Raw genomic sequence first — 21,751 nt, 5'->3', positions numbered from 1 at the left:
CTGTTTTAAATTTTGGAATTGTTTTCGAAGTTTTGGATTTTTAAATCCTTAATTGAAAATTTAAATTTATTCGTCATGTTGCATGTTTTTTTTTTTTTTTTTTTTTTTTTTTTAGTTTTAGCTAATAACATATTTCTTATAAATTTTACTGTAGAATATTCATTTTTTATAAGCCATGTTTTAGTTTTCTTTCACTTTTTTGTTTCGCACTTATTTTTGATCATTTGTACTTAATGCATGTTCTCCGCTAACTTTTTACTGTATAATACTTTTTTTTAACTACTTAGTTCATTTTTATTATTATTGATGGATGCTTTTTTTGTTTTAGTTTGCATCTCCATCTACTTTTAGTTAACTGTATGTTTTCTGTCATTTTTATTACTTAATAAATGCATGCTTTTTGTTAACTTTACTATTTATTAATTGCATGCACTTTTGTTAATTTTAATGTTTATTAATTCCATGCTTTTTTATTAATTTTATTTTTGCATGAATTTTGACTAGCTTTATTTACTGCATGCTTTTTGTTAATCTTAATGTTTATTAATTGCATGCTTTTTTATTAATTTCGTTTTCGCATGAATTTTGGCTAACTTTATTTACTGCATGCTTTTTGTTAACTTTACTATTTATTAATTGCATGCTTTTTGTAAATTTTAATGTCTATTAACTGCATGCTTATTCACTTTGATTACCTTTTTTTTTTACTTTGCATGCTTTTTTATTAATTTTGTTTTTGCATGAATTTTGGCTTACTTCATTTACTGCATGCTTTTTGTTAACTTTACTATTTATTAACTGCATGCTTTTTTATTTATTTTATTTTTGCATGAATTTTGGCTAACTTTATTTACTGCATGTTTTTTGTCAACTTTACTATTTATGAATTGCATGCTTTTTTGTTAATTTTAATGTTTATTAATTCCATGCTTTTTTATTAATTTTATTTTTGCATGAATTTTGACTAACTTTATTTACTTCATGCTTTTTGTTAATTTTAATGTTTATTAATTGCATGCTTATTCATTTTAATTACCTTTTTTTTTACTTTGCATGCTTTTTTATTAATTTTATTTTTGCATGAATTTTGGCTAACTTTACTCACTGCATGCTTCTGTTAACTTCACTATTTATTAATTGCATGCTTTTTTGTTAAATTTAATGTTTATTAATTCCATGCTTTTTTACTAATTTTGTTTTTGCATGAATTTTGACTAACTTTATTTACTGCATGCTTTTTGTTAACTTAACTATTTATTAATTGCATTCTTTTTGTTAATTTTAATGTTTATTAATTGCATGCTTATTCATTTTAAATACCTTTTTTTTTACTTTGCATGCTTTTTTATTAATTTTGTTTTTGCATGAATTTTGACTAACTTTATTTACTGCATGCTTTTTGTTAACTTTACTATATATTAATTGCATGCACTTTTGTCAATTTTAATGTTTATTAATTCCATGCTTTTTTATTAATTTTATTTTTTCATGAATTTTGACTAACTTTATTTACTGCATGCTTTTTGTTAATTTTAATGTTTATTAATTGCATGCTTTTTTATTAATTTTGTTTTTGCATGAATTTTGGCTTACTTCATTTATTGCATGCTTTTTGTTAACTTTACTATTTATTAATTCCATGCTTTTTTATTAATTTTGTTTTTGCATGAATTTTGGCTAACTTTATTTACTGCATGTTTTTTGTTAACTTTACTTTTTATTAATTGCATGCTTTTTGTAAATTTTAATGTCTATTAACTGCATGCTTATTCACTTTGATTACCTTTTTTTTTTACTTTGCATGCTTTTTTATTAATTTTGTTTTTGCATGAATTTTGGCTTACTTCATTTATTGCATGCTTTATGTTAACTTTACTATTTATTAATTCCATGCTTTTTTATTTATTTTATTTTTGCATGAATTTTGGCTAACTTTACTCACTGCATGCTTCTGTTAACTTTACTATTTAGTAATTGCATGCTTTTTTGTAAATTTTAATGCTTATTAATTTCATGCCTTTATATTAATTTTATTTTTGCATGAATTTTGGCTAACTTTATTTACTGCATGTTTTTTGTTAACTTTATTATTTATTAATTGCATGCTTTTTGTTATTTTTAATGTTTATTAATTGCATGCTTATTCATTTTCATTACCTTTTTTTTTACTTTGCATGCTTTTTTATTTATTTTATTTTTGCATGAATTTCGGCTAACTTTACTCACTGCATGCTTCTGTTAACTTTACTATTTAGTAATTGCATGTTTTCTGTTAACTTTACTATTTATTAATTGCATGCTTTTTTGTTAATTTTAATGTTTATTAATTCCATGATTTTTTATTTATTTTATTTTTGCATGAATTTTGGCTAACTTTATTTACTGCATGTTTTTTGTTAACTTTAATATTTATTAATTGCATGCTTTTTGTTATTTTTAATGTTTATTAATTGCATGCCTATTCATTAGTTAACTTTTTTTTTTTACTTTGCATGCTTTTTTATTTATCTTATTTTTGCATGAATTTTGGCTAACTTTACTCACTGCATGCTTCTGTTAACTTTACTATTTAGTAATTGCATGCTTTTTTGTAAATTTTAATGCTTATTAATTTCATGCCTTTATATTAATTTTATTTTTGCATGAATTTTGGCTAACTTTATTTACTGCATGTTTTTTGTTAACTTTATTATTTATTAATTGCATGCTTTTTGTTATTTTTAATGTTTATTAATTGCATGCTTATTCATTTTAATTACCTTTTTTTTTTACTTTGCATGCTTTTTTATTTATTTTATTTTTGCATGAATTTTGGCTAACTTTACTCACTGCATGCTTCTGTTAACTTTACTATTTATTAATTGCATGCTTTTTTGTTAATTTTAATGTTTATTAATTGCATGCTTAATCATTTTCATTACCTTTTTTTTTACTTTGCATGCTTTTTTATTTATTTTATTTTTGCATGAATTTTGGCTAACTTTACTCACTGCATGCTTCTGTTAACTTCACTATTTATTAATTGCATGCTTTTTTGTTAAATTTAATGTTTATTAATTCCATGCTTTTTTACTAATTTTGATTTTGCATGAATTTTGACTAACTTTATTTACCGCATGCTTTTTGTTAACTTAACTATTTATTAATTGCATTCTTTTTGTTAATTTTAATGTTTATTAATTGCATGCTTATTCATTTTAATTACCTTTTTTTTTACTTTGCATGCTTTTTTATTAATTTTGTTTTTGCATGAATTTTGACTAACTTTATTTACTGCATGCTTTTTGTTAACTTTACTATATATTAATTGCATGCACTTTTGTCAATTTTAATGTTTATTAATTCCATGCTTTTTTATTAATTTTATTTTTTCATGAATTTTGACTAACTTTATTTACTGCATGCTTTTTGTTAATTTTAATGTTTATTAATTGCATGCTTTCTTATTAATTTTGTTTTTGCATGAATTTTCGCTAACTTTATTTACCACATGATTTTGTTAACTTAATTATTTATTAATTGCATGCTTTTTTGTTAAATATAATGTTTATTAATTGCATGCTTATACTTTGCATGCTTTTTTATTAATTTTGTTTTTGCATGAATTTTGGCTAACTTTATTTACTGCATGCTTTTTGTTAATTTTAATGTTTATTAATTGCATGCTTTTTTATTAATTTTGTTTTTGCATGAATTTTGGCTTACTTCATTTATTGCATGCTTTTTGTTAACTTTACTATTTATTAATTCCATGCTTTTTTATTAATTTTGTATTTGCATGAATTTTGGCTAACTTTATTTACTGCATGTTTTTTGTTAACTTTACTTTTTATTAATTGCATGCTTTTTGTAAATTTTAATGTCTATTAACTGCATGCTTATTCACTTTGATTACCTTTTTTTTTTACTTTGCATGCTTTTTTATTAATTTTGTTTTTGCATGAATTTTGGCTTACTTCATTTATTGCATGCTTTATGTTAACTTTACTATTTATTAATTCCATGCTTTTTTATTAATTTTGTTTTTGCATGAATTCTGGCTAACTTTATTTACTGCATGTTTTTTGTTAACTTTATTATTTATTAATTGCATGCTTTTTGTTAATTTTAATGTTTATTAATTGCATGCTTTTTTATTAATTTTGTTTTCGCATGAATTTTGGCTAACTTTATTTACTGCATGCTTTTTGTTAACTTTACTATTTATTAATTGCATGCTTTTTTGTTAATTTTAATGTTTATTAATTCCATGCTTACTCATTTTCATTACCTTTTTTTTACTTTGCATGCTTTTTTATTTATTTTATTTTTGCATGAATTTCGGCTAACTTTACTCACTGCATGTTTTTTGTTAACTTTACTATTTATTAATTGCATGCTTTTTTGCTAATTTTAATGTTTATTAATTCCATGATTTTTTATTTATTTTATTTTTGCATGAATTTTGGCTAACTTTATTTACTGCATGCTTTTTGTCAACTTTATTATTTATGAATTGCATGCTTTTTTGTTAATTTTAATGTTTATTAATTGCATGCTTTTTTATTAATTTTGTTTTTGCATGAATTTTGGCTAACTTTATTTACTGCATGTTTTTTGTTAACTTTATTATTTATTAATTGCATGCTTTTTGTTATTTTTAATGTTTATTAATTGCATGCTTATTCATTTTAATTACCTTTTTTTTTTCTTTGCATGCTTTTTTATTTATTTTATTTTTGCATGAATTTTGGCTAACTTTATTTACTGCATGTTTTTTTTTAACTTTATTATTTATGAATTGCATGCTTTTTTGTTAATTTTAATGTTTATTAATTGCATGCTTTTTTGTTAATTTTAATGTATATTAATTCCATGCTTTTTTATTAATTTTGTTTTTGCATGAATTTTGGCTAACTTTACTCACTGCATGCTTCTGTTAACTTTACTATTTATTAATTGCATGCTTTTTTGTTTATTTTAAATTTTAATGTTTATTAACTGCATGCTTTTTTATTTATTTTATTTTTGCATGAATTTTGGCTAACTTTACTCACTGCATGCTTCTGTTAACTTCACTATTTATTAATTGCATGTTTTTTTGTTAATTTTAATGTTTATTAATTGCGTGCTTATACTTTGCATGCTTTTTTATTAATTTTGTTTTTGCATGAATTTTGGCTAACTTTATTTACTGCATGCTTTTTGTTAATTTTAATGTTTATTAATTCCATGCTTTTTTATTAATTTTGTTTTTGCATGAATTTTTGCTAACTTTACTTACTGCATGCTTTCTGTTAACTTTACTATTTATTAACTGCATGCTTTTTTATTTATTTTATTTTTGCATGAATTTTGGCTAACTTTATTTACTGCATGTTTTTTGTTAACTTTACTATTTATGAATTGCATGCTTTTTTGTTAATTTTAATGTTTATTAATTGCATGCTTTTTGGTTAATTTTAATGCTTATTAATTCAATGCTTTTTTATTAATTTTGTTTTTGCATGAATTTTGACTAACTTTATTTACTGCATGCTTTCTGTTAACTTTACTATTTATTAATTGCATGTTTTTTTGTTAATTTTAATGTTTATTAACTGCATGCTTATTCACTTTGATTACCTTTTTTTTTACTTTGCATGCTTTTTTATTTATTTTATTTTTGCATGAATTTTGGCTAACTTTATTTACTGCATGTTTTTTTTTAACTTTATTATTTATGAATTGCATGCTTTTTTGTTAAATTTAATGTTTATTAATTGCATGCTTATACTTTGCATGCTTTTTTGTTAATTTTAATGTTTATTAATTCCATGCTTTTTTATTAATTTTGTTTTTGCATGAATTTTGGCTAACTTTATTTACTGAATGTTTTTTGTTAACTTTACTATTATTAATTGCATGCACTTTTGTTAATCTTAATGTTTATTAATTCCATGCTTTTTTACTAATTTTGTTTTTGCATGAATTTTGGCTAACTTTATTTACTGCATGTTTTTTGTTAACTTTAATATTTATTAATTGCATGCTTTTTGTTAATTTTAATGTTTATTAATTGCATGCTTATTCATTTTAATTACCTTTTTTTTTACTTTGCATGCTTTTTTATTTATTTTATTTTTGCATGAATTTTGGCTAACTTCACTCACTGCATGCTTGTTATCCACTTTGATGACCTTTTTTTTTATCTATTTAGTTCATTTTTGTTAATATTAAAGCATGCTTTTTTGTTAACTTTGATCACTTTCTTTTTAACTAATTAGTTCGTTTTTGTCAATATTAATGCATGTATTTTTTTTAGACTACTTCTACATTAACTTTCACTTATTGCATGCTTTCTCTTAACTTTACCACTTATTAATTGCATGCTTTTTTATTTATAGCTGATATTATCAATTCGACTAGTTGTTTGCAGTATGGAATTCGTTATCAGTATTTATGGAAGTATATGTTATCATCAGAGTTTACTGTGCAGTATCCGAACTTGCTAAAAGAGATTTGTCATTCTCTCCTGGTAAATTTATTTATTAGCAATTATTAATGAAAGTAAATTTTGATTTTAAAAAATAATAGAAAAAGCAAAATTACTAGTAGTAAGAATTTAAAAAATTTGAACTTAAATATGAAATTGATCTTTTTAAACCTTAGCATTGACTTGAAGACATTAACAGTCCTCAAAAGAGGTACACATTAATTAAGTGGAACGAAGTGAATTAAAATTGGTTAATTATTGAAATGCTGATTTTAATTAACTGAATCCACGATAAATTTCAGTGAAGCAAGTTGCATAATGAAACATAGTGATGATGTTTGGTGAACCAGTAGTGCTCCTCAACGTCAACAAATGTAAATTAGGTTAAAAGAATATTTAAATTATTAGTGATTATTCCATTTAAAACTTCACTGCCGATAGTATTTATTAATTGCTTGAAATGAATTAATGTTGATTGGTTTAACTTAAGAAATGTGAAATAAATCATTCCAATCGAATCATGTGAGATACGTAGTTTGACTTTTAGATTTTAGATCTATCCTTATTTCATTTATTAAATTACTCCATATCTATTCTTTGAATGTTTTAAAAAAGAAGAAATTTAGAGGCAAAGTAGCAAGGGATTTTTATAGCTATCAAGAGTGAAACGGCGTTTAACATGATCGTGTCACATGACCTTATTGCAATAACATCAATTATTTCTTCTGATTAACTGAAAGTAAGTTACTTTAAGTATTTTCTGAAATGACTGATAAAATAAATACTAAAAATTATGAAGCAGAAAAAAAAATTATTTTCTAAGGAATGATTTTTAAAATTAATTTATATGTCAAATAGATAGATATGATGAAATGATTTTGCTGATTAAATCAATTTTATAAGGAGGAGAGCAATCTGCAAATCTGCAAAAGTAACCTGAATGTGACCTTCATTTATTGATCACAACGTGAAATCAAACGTGCCACCTGTGCGTCAGGAGACTTAATCATCACAATTATAATCAATTTGGTTCATATTAGTACTTTCAAAAATGAAAATTATTCACAGCGAATATTTATAAATGTAAAGAAGTTACAGATATTAACGAATTCAATGATCATTGATGAATTGAATAGTTTGTATTCGAGTGAAAAAATTAGCAAAATTTGAGAATACAAATTGGTTTTATTAATTGTATTTAGTAATACCAAATTACTTAATTATTAATCTTTTATCACTGTTTTTATGCACTTTGCAATAATTAATGGCAAACAAGAAATAAAAATTATCATCCAGTATGAATTAGTGATTAGTGATAAGATATGGCTAATTAAGACATATCGCGAGAGAGAGAGAAGAGAGATTTGATAGGATGTATAAGTGAAAGAATTATGATGAGTGAATAATTAATAAAGAAAAGATTAATTAATTCAATCAATGATCAATTTGTTTGAATGTTTTTTCTTCCCAAAGTTATTCTTTTTTATTTTTTTCAGTACAACAACAACAACAACATCTTTCCTTTTTCATAATCCTATCTAAGTAATTGAAAAAATTAACTACTTAATTAAGCAGCATTTTTTTTTCTAAACGAAACAAACAACATTTGTTTAATGTTTAATTATTATTTGAACTAATTTGAGACTTTGAAATTTTTCAGACAAACAAGAAAGATTGAATCTTGCAAGAAATATCCAGGTTTTCGTTCAACATACATTTGTCAAATGGCCTATATTATTTTACTTAATTGTATATGACTGTGCTTAGATTTGATGGCGTACTCTTTTTCTTTCGAGAAATTTTGCTAAATACAATTAATAAAATCAATTTCTACTTTTATTTGTTGATATGCTTTGGAAGTTTTTAAAATTATTCGAAAAGAAAAAAAATGAAATGAAATAATAACAGTAATTTATAAACATAGAATGATTAAAATTATGAATTAAAAATAGCATTTTTTGTCATTTTTTTTTTTTTTTTTCGGATAACCGTTGCTTATGCAAAAATACAAGACTTATCAGCATCATAGTTAGGTATTTTGAGAAGTATCGATGATGCTTTTGGTACTATTAGTGCATATTTGTATTCTCTTGTCGAAAGTCATTGCTCGACAAGGAAATTCGGATTAATTAGCTTGATTGTATCGTTTCAGAAAGTACTTTAATCCGGTTTTATTATAATGATAAATGTGGGAAATATCAGAGAATTTTATCCTAAATTAGTTTATGGAATTTTTTAGAGCTATTGGTACGTATAGTAGAGTTTATAGTTGAACTGCTCTGCTCAATTTTTTTTTCTTTTTTTTTTTTTGTTGGCCAATAAATGCCAACTATCTAAAATGTACCAATATCAAATTACCAGTCACGGTGTAAAAAAAATTGAAAATGAAAATCAAGTTTAAGAAATTTTAAATTTTATTCGATATAACTTTTTTTTTTCTTCGTGGCTAAACATTTGGCTCATTTGACATATTTGCATTGTTTCTATTTGATTACTTGGCTAACCATTTGTATAGATTGTTTCATTTAATTTTAAAGAAAATACTTTCTGTATTTTATTCATCCGATCACATAATAAAATTAAATGAAACAATCTAAAATTATTCTCCTTTTTCAACAATTCGATTTATTTTCATAATTCAATTTTTTTGTTTTTTCTGGATGAATTTAAATGAAAATTATAATTCTTTTCTTATACCCATTATTTTATGGCAAATTTAGAACCTTTTTAAAGAAATGATTGTTAATAAACGTTTTTACAAACTTCATTTAGAAGAAAGAATTCTTCCACTGAATTTAAAATAAAATTTATGAAAAATTATAAATCATTATGAATTTTTAATTCTACATTGTTAAATTAAACGTTGCAAATCATTCACACTTCCTCATTACAATAATTTTATTTCCCGTAAAATTTGTTGTATAAATAATGGAAGATGGAATAACTGAAATATTTAAAATTCATTTCAAAGAATTATCTGCGATTATTGCAATCGACAGCGTATTGAAGAATTAATTAGTTAATTAATTAGCGCATCTGTGATAATATTTTGCACTAATAATCTCTGAAATTAAACTTTTACAGAATGAATAATTTTTTAATTAATGAAATATTTCGCTGTATTATAAAAATTAATTTAGTATAAATGAAATTCTGAAAGCAAAATTATTTATTTACAATATACGAATGATTCAATGCAATACGATATAATCGGACATATTCTGATTATAAGTTGAAATTAATTTCATCTTTCTTTTTTGTCCAAAAATTTTAAGCTCTGTTATTTTTGAAGACTTTTGCTACTGTTAGCTTAAACATCTTCTAATGTTTGATTATTCTCATTAAGTTCAATAAAGAGTATCACAAATGAAAAAATTAAAAATTAGAAATTTACAGTAGCATTGAATTCAACTCTTCAACAAAATTCGACCAGTAAGTATTTCATCTAAATTCAATTCCCGATTATGTATGAAGTTTATTTCTTGCAATAATTTTAATATTAAATAAAAATAAGGTATATACTTAGAAAATATTTTCTATCTTAGTTGCTAATTCTGAGATTAATTTTTTGGAAAATTTTTAAATTACATACTCTGATGAATACTTCATTAGTTATTCGTAAATAATGAATTAAGCATTATTCCAATAAAGAAAAATCAAAGAAAAATTTGCTGTAAGAAACTATAAATAAAACTAAAATTACTATAATCCAAGGATACCATAAAATTTCTGTGAGAAATAAAACATATAAAATGCATAAAGATTACTCATCAAAGAAATCCAAGGAAAACAATAACAAATCCAAGAATTTTAGATCCAAAAGTATAGGCCTTTGTTAGAAAACTTTTTTTTGGTTGTGACTTGGAGTTTGTATAAACGAATCTGTTGAGAATGAATCTATTTTTATAATTTTTATTCGTTAACAATCATTACACATAAAATTCTTTAGTAGTTTAAACATTTAATTGAATTGAAATTTGCAAATAACAGAACTTATTTTTAAGTTCTATATACAAAAACTAATACAAATTGCATCATTTTCTTAATATCAAAAGTTTAAATTTGAATTAAAAATTAACTTTAATTGAAAGAGTGATTTAGAACTATCACTATTTATAAATTTAATTAATTTTGCTGCTGAAATAATGTTTAAAACTCAATTATTAAAATTATTTAAGTTGAAAAATGACCACACCGAATGTGACCAGTTCCCATACAGAGCATAGAAAATATTAAATTAAGTTCAAATTAAGTTATATTATTTAGTTGTTTAAACACTTAATTAAATTGAAATTTGCTAATACAAGAACTTATTTTTTAGTTCTATATACAAAAACCAATACAATTTGCAACATTTTTTTAATATTAACGTTTTAAATTTGAATTAAAATTTGTTTTTAATTCCGAGAATATTTTAAAACTCTCACTGTTTAAAAATTTAAAAAATTTTAATGCTGAAATAATGTTTAAAACTCAATTATTAAAATTATTTAAGTTGAAAAATGACCACACCTAATGTGACCAGTGCCCATACAGAGCATAGAAAATGTTCAATTAAGTTCAAATTATGTCTTTTTTCAAATTAACTTATATTATTTAGTTGTTTAAACACTTAATTAAATTGAAATTTGCTAATACAAGAACTTATTTTTTAGTTCTATATACAAAAACCAATACAATTTGCAACATTTTTTTAATATTAATATTTTAAATTTGAATTAAAATTTATTTTTAATTGCAAAAATGATTTAAAACTATCACTGTTTAAAAATTTAATTAATTTTAATAAAATAATGTTTAAAACTTAATTATTAAAATTATTTAAGTTGAAAAATGACCACACCTAATGTGACCAGTGCCCATACAGAGCATAGAAAATGTTCAATTAAGTTCAAATTATGTCTTTTTTCTAATTAATCCAATAAATATAATTAATCCAATGAATATTTGGTTCACGATATTTGTTACGATAGAGATCATATGCAATTGCTATTTCACTTTTTAAATCATATGAACTTCTTACCTGCAAAAAAAAGTTTTAAATGAAAAATGCTACTAATGGTTATATTTCATTATCAAAGTCTTCAAATATTAGCTTACCATTCTTTCATTTTCAACAATAATTCGCGAAAAAAAAAAAAAACAAACAATTTTAATATAAAATTTAAACAAACCAAATACAGTACGCCACATACGACAAAACCATTCGCCACTTCGGTATGATTAATCAAAGTTAAATTCCAAGTTTCATAGATTGTTAAATTGCTAATGTCTAATTTAGCCACTGATAAGTACTCTTCATCCTCATAATGAAACAGTACCCATAAAGCATTCTCATCTACAGCCAAATCGAAATAATTCATCGATAAGTTAAATAAGTACTAGAAATTTTTCATATTAAATTTCTCAAATTTTAAAAAATACTGTGAAAAAATTTTATAAAAAGTTTGAGAAAATTTTTTGAAAAATACCCATAGATTTTTTTTAAATGAAAGTAACTTACATTATTTCCTTTATGCGCTGCATGCTTATCAATTAGCACTTCATTATAATCCTTTGAACTTAACTCATATTTGCCAATTTTAGGAGTGCCAGCACGATGGAAATATATTGAGCCATTGAAAAATATCAAATTTGTTCCATCATATAGATAAGGCATATGATGACTAAAATTTAAATTAGATAAATTAATTTAATTATTTCTAACAATTCTCCAAAAATCAATTTATTTTTGGGTAAAGAAATCTTTATTCTAAATTATTTTTTGAAACTTTTCCAAGTAGCTCGTAGCGTTGAACGTACTTATATCAATATATTTTGACCTAAAGCTAATCAAAAAGTCAATGATACACTTATTTTTTTTTTTTTGTATTTTAACATATTATTATTTATTCTCCTTCTTCTTCTTCTTTTTATTATTATTATGTTGTTTGGATTCAAATATGAGTCACAAACTAACGTGACAAAAGCGCGTTGCCTTCGCATGTCACCTTCGTCTAAATATTCCTCCACTGTGTCACCTTGAAAATGTTTTGTCATCCAACGTTTCATCATATCCTTTAATCGAATTATTTGTTGTATTAAGAAAAATTATGTTTTAATTATTCAATGATATTTTTTTTTTCATACTTTAATTAGCCAATGATATATTTTAAAAAGTATGTTCAATTCATAGTAAAGGAAAAAAAAAATCAGAGAAGTCAATCAATAAATTATTTCTTCCAATATTACCATTGTTTTTTGAAATTTTTTTTTTTTTTGAAAGCAAAGTGCTAGCATACTTTTCCATTTTGTGGATAAGCATCACGCATCCATGATCCGAAATAAGTATTAGAATGAGCATGAAATATTGGTTTACCAACATCATCCAAGTAACAATCTATAATTGAAAATTTTTAAAATAAGTAATAAAGTGAATATCGTAGTACCAAAAATGAGAAATTGCAATAATTTCAATGCTGAAAAGTTAAAAATTTTTGCATAAAATAAAATTTACGAGCTGTTGCTCCTTCGATGTACGGTATTTCGGTGCTGGTTGGTGGAATATCTATATCAGATGGTATTGTTATATTTGGTAGACAAATGCGAATACATTTGTCAATTTCCGGTAACACATCGGTATCATTTAGAAGTATCTGTTAAAATAATATCTTACTTTTAAGACATAAGTTAATAATCTTTCAATATTATCATCCATTTCTGAAATTTTTCTTTTCAAACTAATTAAGAAATGAAAAAAAGATAAATGATAGAACAATTCACCCTAACAAAATATGGTAATTGACGTTCAGCGTATCGTGGTCTGCCTTCATCGTCAACTGTTATCTGTGTTGGACATTGCATTGGTTCAACTTTTGGACATTCCGTTTTACGAAGCATTTCAAAATTCTCAGCAACTGGACATTTTGGACAAATTCCGGGCTTTCCGGGAATACCAGGAGGCCCTACAATTTTGCAAACTTCAAAAAAAAATTTTTTTTTTCTTGCACTTTTATAAGGTATCAAGTATAATGCAAATATATATCGAATATTGCCAAGTAAATGCTTAAAAGCAGAAAAAAAAAACAACTATCTTGTAGATCCCGAGGTCCAGGTATTAATAACAAATTATAATAACAAATTTTATTTTAATTAAGTGTTGAAACTATTAAAAAATGTTAATCCATTAAAAACAATAAGTGTTTTCAACTTAATTGATTATTTTATATGCCATTTAACAGTATAAATAATAAGATAAACTTTAGTAATTAAGTTTTAAACAACAGTTCAGTAGCGAAATTAATAAAATTTTTAATTAGTTATGGTTTTAATTCATTATTACAGTTAAAATCAAATTTTAATTCAAATTTAAATATTGATTTATTATGAAAATCCTACAATTTGTAATATTTTTTGTATTCTTATAAATGCTTATTTTACAATGCTCCCATTGTACCATTCGTTTTCTTTTATTATTATCCCACCAATTGAGGAAATACTTTAACTGCTTTTTCCAAATTCTTATAGAGGTTTTTCAGGATGAAAACTGCCACCTTGTGTTGTCGATTATGTGGTAATACATATTTACACCAAATACAATGCGAACTTTTATTAGATTTGTTTTTCAAATTAGTCTTAGTTTCCAATGAAAATTGTTGTAGTATTGACTGCCCGTGAACAAGATGGATTATTCGGTTTGTTCTATTCAAGATTATTTGAATTAAACTTCTTTAATTAAGTCGGATCAATATGATACTTCCTCTAAAACTTTGAAATCTTAGTTTTTTATTTTCTCCTCTGTTTTATTTTTTGTCCAAATAAAAATTTTCTTTCTTACGATGGCAATTATCACAACTTTTTTTTTTCCAGGAAATCATATTTTTATTTATTCAATATTACATAAATGATAGACAAGAATAGTTGATCATATCAACATGGACAGAAAAGAAAAGTCGAAGGAAATTATTCGTTTCATCAGAGTATCAATGCATCTATTATTCAGTAAAACTACCAATTAATAATGAAATTAGTCATTTCTTCAGAATTGATCACCCTTATCGAATTTCTGTAATTCAATAATGCATTTATGGCACTGATAACAAAATAAGACTTTCTGTTGTCTTGATAGTTTGTTCCAGATGATCATATTGATACTAGATATCTGAACTATTAAGAATATCTTATTGCAAAGAAAAGATGGTGATAATGATTAATTATAAAAAATTTGCACAGACCCATTTAAATACAGAAAAATTTTCTGAAGAATTTTCTGACATTGAAAATCATTTATTAAAATTGCATAGGTTTTATTTTATAAGAATTAAAATGAGTCTGAATTGGATTTGATGTGAAGCAATAGTAAAATGTAAAATATTTTGGTACATTCAAAAAGTTTCGCACAACAGAATTAAAAATTCTATAGTTCAACTTATTTTGCTCAACAACTGCTCATGTAGTTCTAATTATTATTAAATTTTCGCAGTTTTTTTTTTTATAAAAAAGTTTACAAAAGCGTTTATTGGGAATATATAAATTGAAAATACACAAATTATATAAATATAAACGGAATATGTAAATTAAATTTCAACAAAAATTACTATTTTTTTAACAATTTTTTATTAATATCATTTTTTTTCTTCTTTTTCCTGCAGCGATACATCTCTATGCATTTATTTATAAGTTTAATTTTAAGAAATAATTCCTCCTCTTACTTAACACTTTTTACTATGGAAATATTTTATAAAATATAAGAAAATTTTGATAATGCTTTTTTTTTTTAAGCATTTTATAAAAATAGGATAATTGTTTGGAATGTTCAACAATATGAAAGTGACTAATTTTTGACTTCTGAAGTATAACTATAATATATTGCTGATTAATAAGACCATAGGTATCTTCTGTTTCATTAAAAATTTTAAATTATTTTTGATTCATTCCAGTTTTTGAATCTTCTTAAATTTTTGGAAAAAAAAAAAAAACCAGTTTAGTTATTGTTGATGTAACATAATCTTTAGCAGTTTTGTTTGCTGCAAGCTTTCTTGTTAGCCTTATTTATGTTAGTCGATTTTTCTTTATTCATTTTATTCCTGTTAATTGCAAACATTCCAGCATTTCTTATTGCATACCTTTCTGTTTGATCATACTTCCTCTCAAAAAAAAAAAAAAAAAAAAAAAAAAATAGAAAGAAATTTAAAAAATCAAAAAAAAAAAAGTTTAATAATTTTGGTTCATTTCATTTAATGTGTGTTAAAACGGATAAGAAATAAAAATGTTACTATCTATTAGATAATATCTAACAAATTTCAGGAATTATTAAATTTCTATGAATTAGTTTAAATTGAATTTCAATATTAATTTGCTTTAATTAAACTTTGAATTCACTAAGATAAGATTTATCACATATGTACTTTCTAATAGCTAAAATATGACAATTCAAATGCAAATAAATTATTACATTTTAACTGCGACTGGTATAGCGTAAATTAAAATGCATTAAAGATGAAAAATTAAAATAAAAATTAAAATACATAAAAGTTTAAAATACATTGAAGATAAAATTCGCAAAATCAGCTATCACTTATCATTACCAGTTATTTTATCACCTTCTAAATATATACTATCAGCAATGTATATAGGAAATTTAAATATTACTACCTCAACAAAATCGTATCGCTTCAGTTCAAAAGGAAAAAAAAAAAAAAAAAAAACAAGAAGAAATTTAAAATAATATAATTCATTTGCATTTGTAATTATCATATTTTAGCTATAGAAAATACACTTTGTAGTGGTATTGAATTAGTGAGGACTGACGAAGTAATCAATACTTATTTATTTATTTATGCCTAAAATATTTGGATAAAATTGTGCAAATATGTGAAATCTATATTTACATAAAAAAAAATTAGCTAAAAAAAAACTTGTCGTAATATTTTCTCACTTTTTTTTAACATAATTTCTGTTCCTCATTTCATAGAATTCAAATTTTTTGGATAAATTTTAAAATTTAAATATAAATAAGGAAAAGAAATAACATATAAGCGATTGTTAATTAATATATTAGCTCTTATTAATGACTGCAATTTTGTTACCATTTTTTCAAATAAGCTAAACTGTTTCAATTTTACTAATTATAAATTAAAAATCTATCCATAGTAGTGAAACTAATTTAAAGCTTTAGCAATTTTTAACAATTCGAGATTGCTTGAATAAAACAGTCTCTTCAAAAGAAGAAATATTTTTGGATTATAATGTCAAGCGATAGCTTAGGATCTATTTGATTATAACATAAACTTTGTTTAAAAAAATTATGGAAAAAGACTGAAAGTTTAGTGTATCGTATATGTGTGACCATGCAAGTTGACAATTAATTATTGATACTATTTTAAGAAATGATTTAGTAGTAGAAAGATGGTGTAAAGTGAGTCTTCAATACATAAAGAGAAGTGTGGTTCAGTAAATTAAAACTGAAACGATTTAATGATAGCAAATTGACACCACATTAAAAAGAATTCCATTGTTTTCTTTTAAAAATGAAAGATTCCTACTTAATCAATGTTTGTTTCGATGTGTTTAAAAAAAAAATGCAAGCATTTATGCTATTCCGAAATCAAACTGATAATTAAAAGAGTAATTTTCAGTGATAAAAAAATCAATAATCGTTTCTTACTTAAGTCTTTGTTGATGGTTGGAATGTAAAATTCTCTTAAAATAACAAATATTTAAGTAAAGAAACTACTCGCAACAATTTTGTACAATAATAAACAATGATGAAAGATAGTTTTTTATGAATAATAATATGATCATTCATTAATGGTATTTTATTAATTTTACGAATAAACTAAACTTTTTCCAATTTTCCATTAATAATGAAAATCTCTTTCATACTTAAGAAACTAATTGACAGCCTTTATTACTGCATGTATTCTTCAAGCATACATTCTTCAATTCTTTTCTTCTTTTAACAAATATTTTGAAAAGAGTGAGAAATGATCAGTTAGAAAGAGAGGAAAGGAAGAAGCTGTTGTTATTTGCTGTAAACTAAATTAAAAGAGAGATTAGCTGTAAAGTTAAAAGAGAAATGGAGTGGGCGAAGTTAGGGAAGGATGAAATAGATAGATGAGTGGAAGAAGCGAAGTTATGTTGAAGTAAGCTGAAACTTTGTGAAATATAAGTGTGTATACTTAATCTTCGCAGCTGTAGTTTTATTATTCGCTCTGAGAATTTTTGTCACAAATATTTGTATTAAAAATTATTATTATTTTTTTTTTGATTGCTAACAATATTTGTTTATGACATAATTAAATTTGCCTGAGAAAAGTTCAATTATCATTGACTTTGATTTCAATTATTAATTGGTGTGATAATCTATTAATCCTTCTGTCTTTCTTTACTTCTCGATATATATGTAAACAATTTCCAAAAATTTTGATTATTTTTATTATTGGCTTATTGTTACAGTTTAATCTCTTTCAGTTTCCTTTTCCTTTCTTTTTCATCTTCCCTCTCTCTCTCTCTCCCTTTTTCTCAATCATTCAACTGCTCAGCTTTAAGAAAGTTTCGTCACTTTTCATTAATATTAGCTGTGATATCTATCTAAATAGTTTAATCATCAATTAAATCTTTAACTTTTACTAATTTCTGTTGCCTTTGCTTACTAAATGTTTCCATTATTATGTTTTTGAGTTTTATTTGCTTTAATATTTTAATTCATTATTGTCAACATGAAAAAAAAATTTGAAAATTGTTTTTTAGCTTTTAGCTATTTGAACTTTCATATTTTCCTTTTCTTTCATTTTAAGCTTATTTCTATCAATTAACAATAAAACGTTTAGTTTTTCACATTTGAATTATAAAATCTAATTTCTTATTTTTGTCTAGTTTTCTTTTTTCTCTTTTTTTTTTTTTTTTTTTTTTTGCAAAAATGAGATCATATTTTAAAAAAGTATTGCCATATGTAAAAGAAAATTTTCACGAAACAAATTAAATCTTGGAATTACTGAACATTCATTATGAAATGCTTTATACTTCAAATTTTTTAATTTGACAAGAACGAAAAAAAAAATGTTTTTTTTTTTTTTTTTTTTTTTTAATAATTTAACAGTTATATATTTTTTAAAAATGTATTTCGTATTTTTCGATTAGTTGTTGAGTTTTTTTTTTTTCGACTCGAACAAATTATCAATTCTTAGAAAAAAGTTTAAAATTCTGGAAGTCACTTTTTTGTCACCATCGTTCGTATCATTCACAAATTATTGTTGTAAAGATATGAAAGAAATCAATCAACATTACCTGTTTCTATTTGAGTAATATAAAAAGATGTTAAATGCAAATGTATATTGAAAAGATATTATCCACGATTGGCAACCTAAAATTAAATCTAAATAAAAGGTAGGTTAGATGGTTGTATTGATTGTTCGAAAGAATTGGTACCAATAGTTGGCACCTTAGACACCTTAGATTGATTAAATACAAGAGAATGCTTCAAATTATAAGCAATTTTTATGACATAACCTATTAGGTACCTATTGAATTTATTATTTATTATGTTATAATTTTATGCCATTCTATGTATATAAATATCGAGATATATTAATTATTTAACTTAAAATTTTTATTTCATCAATTTAATATTCTTAGTATATTCAAATTCAAATAAAAAAAATCAAATAATTTAATATTCAAATATTTTTATTTCATCAATTTAAAATTCCTTGTTCCAAAATTGCTATTAATGATAATAATATCATAATATATCATAACTGGAAGAAATATACTAGATAAAGTGAATTATTAGAAATTATTCCTAATGAAGCAAAAAATGTAGTGAAAATAGTGGTTGATTAGAATAAGTGTAAAAATTTAAAAGAGATGTTTAGACTTTATGCATTATTTATTCTAGTAATTAATTAACTGATGATATGCACTTTTAATTATAAATATAATATCACACAATCTTTCAGTTTTGGTATTTCATTTTCTGAGCTCTTTAATTTAATTGCAGAAAAAAAAAACGAAAGAAATATCAAGGTTTTAGATAGATTAGTTATAATAATTAATAAAACAATTAAAGTGATTTAAAAAAAATAAAGCAGTGAAAGTGAAAAATCCAAACACAAAAAAATCAAACTGAATTATTTTTTTTTTTTTTAATATCTGTGACACTTTTTAATACTTTTTTTTTTAATAATAGACTTCGTATAAGTTTTATATAAAAAAAATATCTTATAAAATTCCATCAATTACCTGTTTATTTCCTTATCTTTGCACTTTTCACTTTTACTGAGGATGTTTTATTAACTGAATTTTAGTTCTCTTATGAATCTTTCGCAAAACAATAAATTTTATTTTATATTGTATTTGTTCAAAAATATTTAAAATATTTAAAAACCATTTTTTTTTTTTAAAAAAAAAAAATGAACAAATTTTGCAAAAAGTATGAAAAAGTTGTTGTTTTGTAAGAAATGTTATATGAGAATGATGATACTAATTAAATAGATGAATGAGTAAGTAATCAATAAGTTAATTAATAGTTTAATAGATCAATAGTCGAATAAATGACAAGATAAATCAATAATATTAAATAAAATCATGCTAAATTTCTATGAAAAATGGCTGGAAAATGAAAAATTAATTTTTTAAAGAATTCGATAAAAATGAAACAAACGATAAATTATAATTAATAAAACTTAGAATTTTATTCTTGCCATTTACACAACGATACTTTTTGCATGTTGAAAATTTCCATCTCAATGAATTAATGATTAATTAATTCCTTTGAGATGATTTTTTTTTAACTTGTACACTAAATTGATAAAATAACATCGATTTATTGATTTGTGTGAACTTTTGAAATTTCATTTTTCTCTTTTGCAAATGATAAAACTCATTTTCATTCTTTTGCTTTTTATCTTAACAATATTTAACAATTTCTGATATTTAACTATTATCAAAATTATTTTTCCTACTTTTTTTTTTTTTTTTTGGAAAAAAGGAAATGATGGATAATATCTTTATTATTAGATAAATGTAATATAATGCTCACATTTTTTTTTTTATTTGTCAATTTTTATAAGTTAACATTTCACGTAATATTACAGATATTACGTGAAATGTGATTATCATTTTATTTTCACAATAACTGCGTTAGTAATTCAATGATTGTAAAAATTTAGAATTCTGAATGCATTTGAAATATTTTTTATATTTTGTTTTATTTTTATACTTATTACTTTCTTATATATTTGATTCAGCGTGTATTCTTTGTTTATTTTTCGTTTTGAAATTAAATCGTTCGTATTTAAAATGTTTTCATTTTAGCTAGATGACATCTATTTCACCCGTTCAACTACCAAATGAGTCACAGTGGCGATCTGAACGATCTGATAGATCCGAATCACGAGCATCTAGCCGATATGTGCCACTTGATCGTTCGTTTTTAACTGTTGTTTCCTGATAAAAAGCATTTTTCACTGAGAAAAAAAAATTTTTTTAATTTAAAAAAAATTTCACTGAAAAAACTGAAAAAAAAAAACTTTTCACTGAAAAAATTTTTTTAATTTTTAATAAAAAATTTTTAATTAAGAAATTTTTAATTTAAATTTAGAATTAAAACTTCTCAGAAAAATAAACAATTTAATTATTTATGTTTTTTCTAAAAACATTCCAAAATTACTTTCAATCATTTTTGGATTAATTTTCACAATTTTCCTTAATAAAAATGTTAATTTTTATATTAAAGTTAAAAATTGTTTTATTTCTTAGCCAACTTTTGTACACAAAAATATTGAATATAGAAATAGAAAAAAAAAAAAGATAAGCGAAGTTATACTTTTGCTAAGCAATAAATTGAAACTTTTTTCTACTACTGTTTTTTTTAACTTTATAAATATTTGATTTTTGAAATCAAAAGATTTATTCATACTCAGATAGTGGTACTATACATAATACATTGAACACAATGGTTGATAGTGTGAATGCAACAACAGAATTGATCCAACGGAAGCAAAATGAATATGTATGACATTTGTTTTTATCACTTTATCATTTCATTATTAACTTATCATTCAGTCATTTTTTTTTTTTTCAATTATTACTTCATTGCAGGAAATTTTTCTCTTAAGTGAAAAATTTTTCAATTAAAAAAAATTTTTTTGTTAATAAAAAAAATTATAATTCCATTATTTTTTTAATTTTTCATTCAGCTTTCACATTTTACCTTCCGTTTGCAAATGCAAATACTCCAATTTAAATTCAAATACAAATGTGAACGCTCTTATAAACATTTTCTCATTACACAGTAATAAATGAAAATTTTTGCAA

General features: G+C 23.0%; 2 protein-coding genes across 2 annotated transcripts; one reads left to right on the top strand and one right to left on the bottom strand.

Moving 5' to 3' along the window:
- Window positions 1-11,363: 11,363 nt before the first annotated feature.
- Bma-cof-2.2 (Uncharacterized protein) lies at window positions 11,364-13,333 on the bottom strand (the record flags this gene model as incomplete). The annotated part of the gene is made up of 7 exons (XM_043079756.1): window positions 11,364-11,477; window positions 11,629-11,835; window positions 11,958-12,120; window positions 12,414-12,511; window positions 12,736-12,833; window positions 12,951-13,089; window positions 13,217-13,333. The coding sequence occupies 7 exons, from the start codon at window positions 13,331-13,333 to the stop codon at window positions 11,364-11,366; spliced, it is 936 nt and encodes a 311-aa protein (XP_042935690.1).
- Window positions 13,334-20,753: 7,420 nt separating this feature from the next.
- Bm47 (Uncharacterized protein) lies at window positions 20,754-21,452 on the top strand (the record flags this gene model as incomplete). The annotated part of the gene is made up of 2 exons (XM_001891709.2): window positions 20,754-20,859; window positions 21,358-21,452. 2 exons carry the CDS (start codon window positions 20,754-20,756, stop codon window positions 21,450-21,452), a joined length of 201 nt encoding a protein of 66 aa, XP_001891744.2.
- Between the last annotated feature and the right edge of the window lie 299 nt (window positions 21,453-21,751).

Source organism: Brugia malayi (genome assembly GCF_000002995.4).
Source record: "Brugia malayi strain FR3 genome assembly, contig: Bm_v4_Chr3_scaffold_001, whole genome shotgun sequence".
NCBI lineage: Eukaryota > Metazoa > Nematoda > Chromadorea > Rhabditida > Onchocercidae > Brugia > Brugia malayi.
Note: the sequence above shows the minus strand (reverse complement) of the source record. Positions and strands in the feature narration are given on the sequence as shown.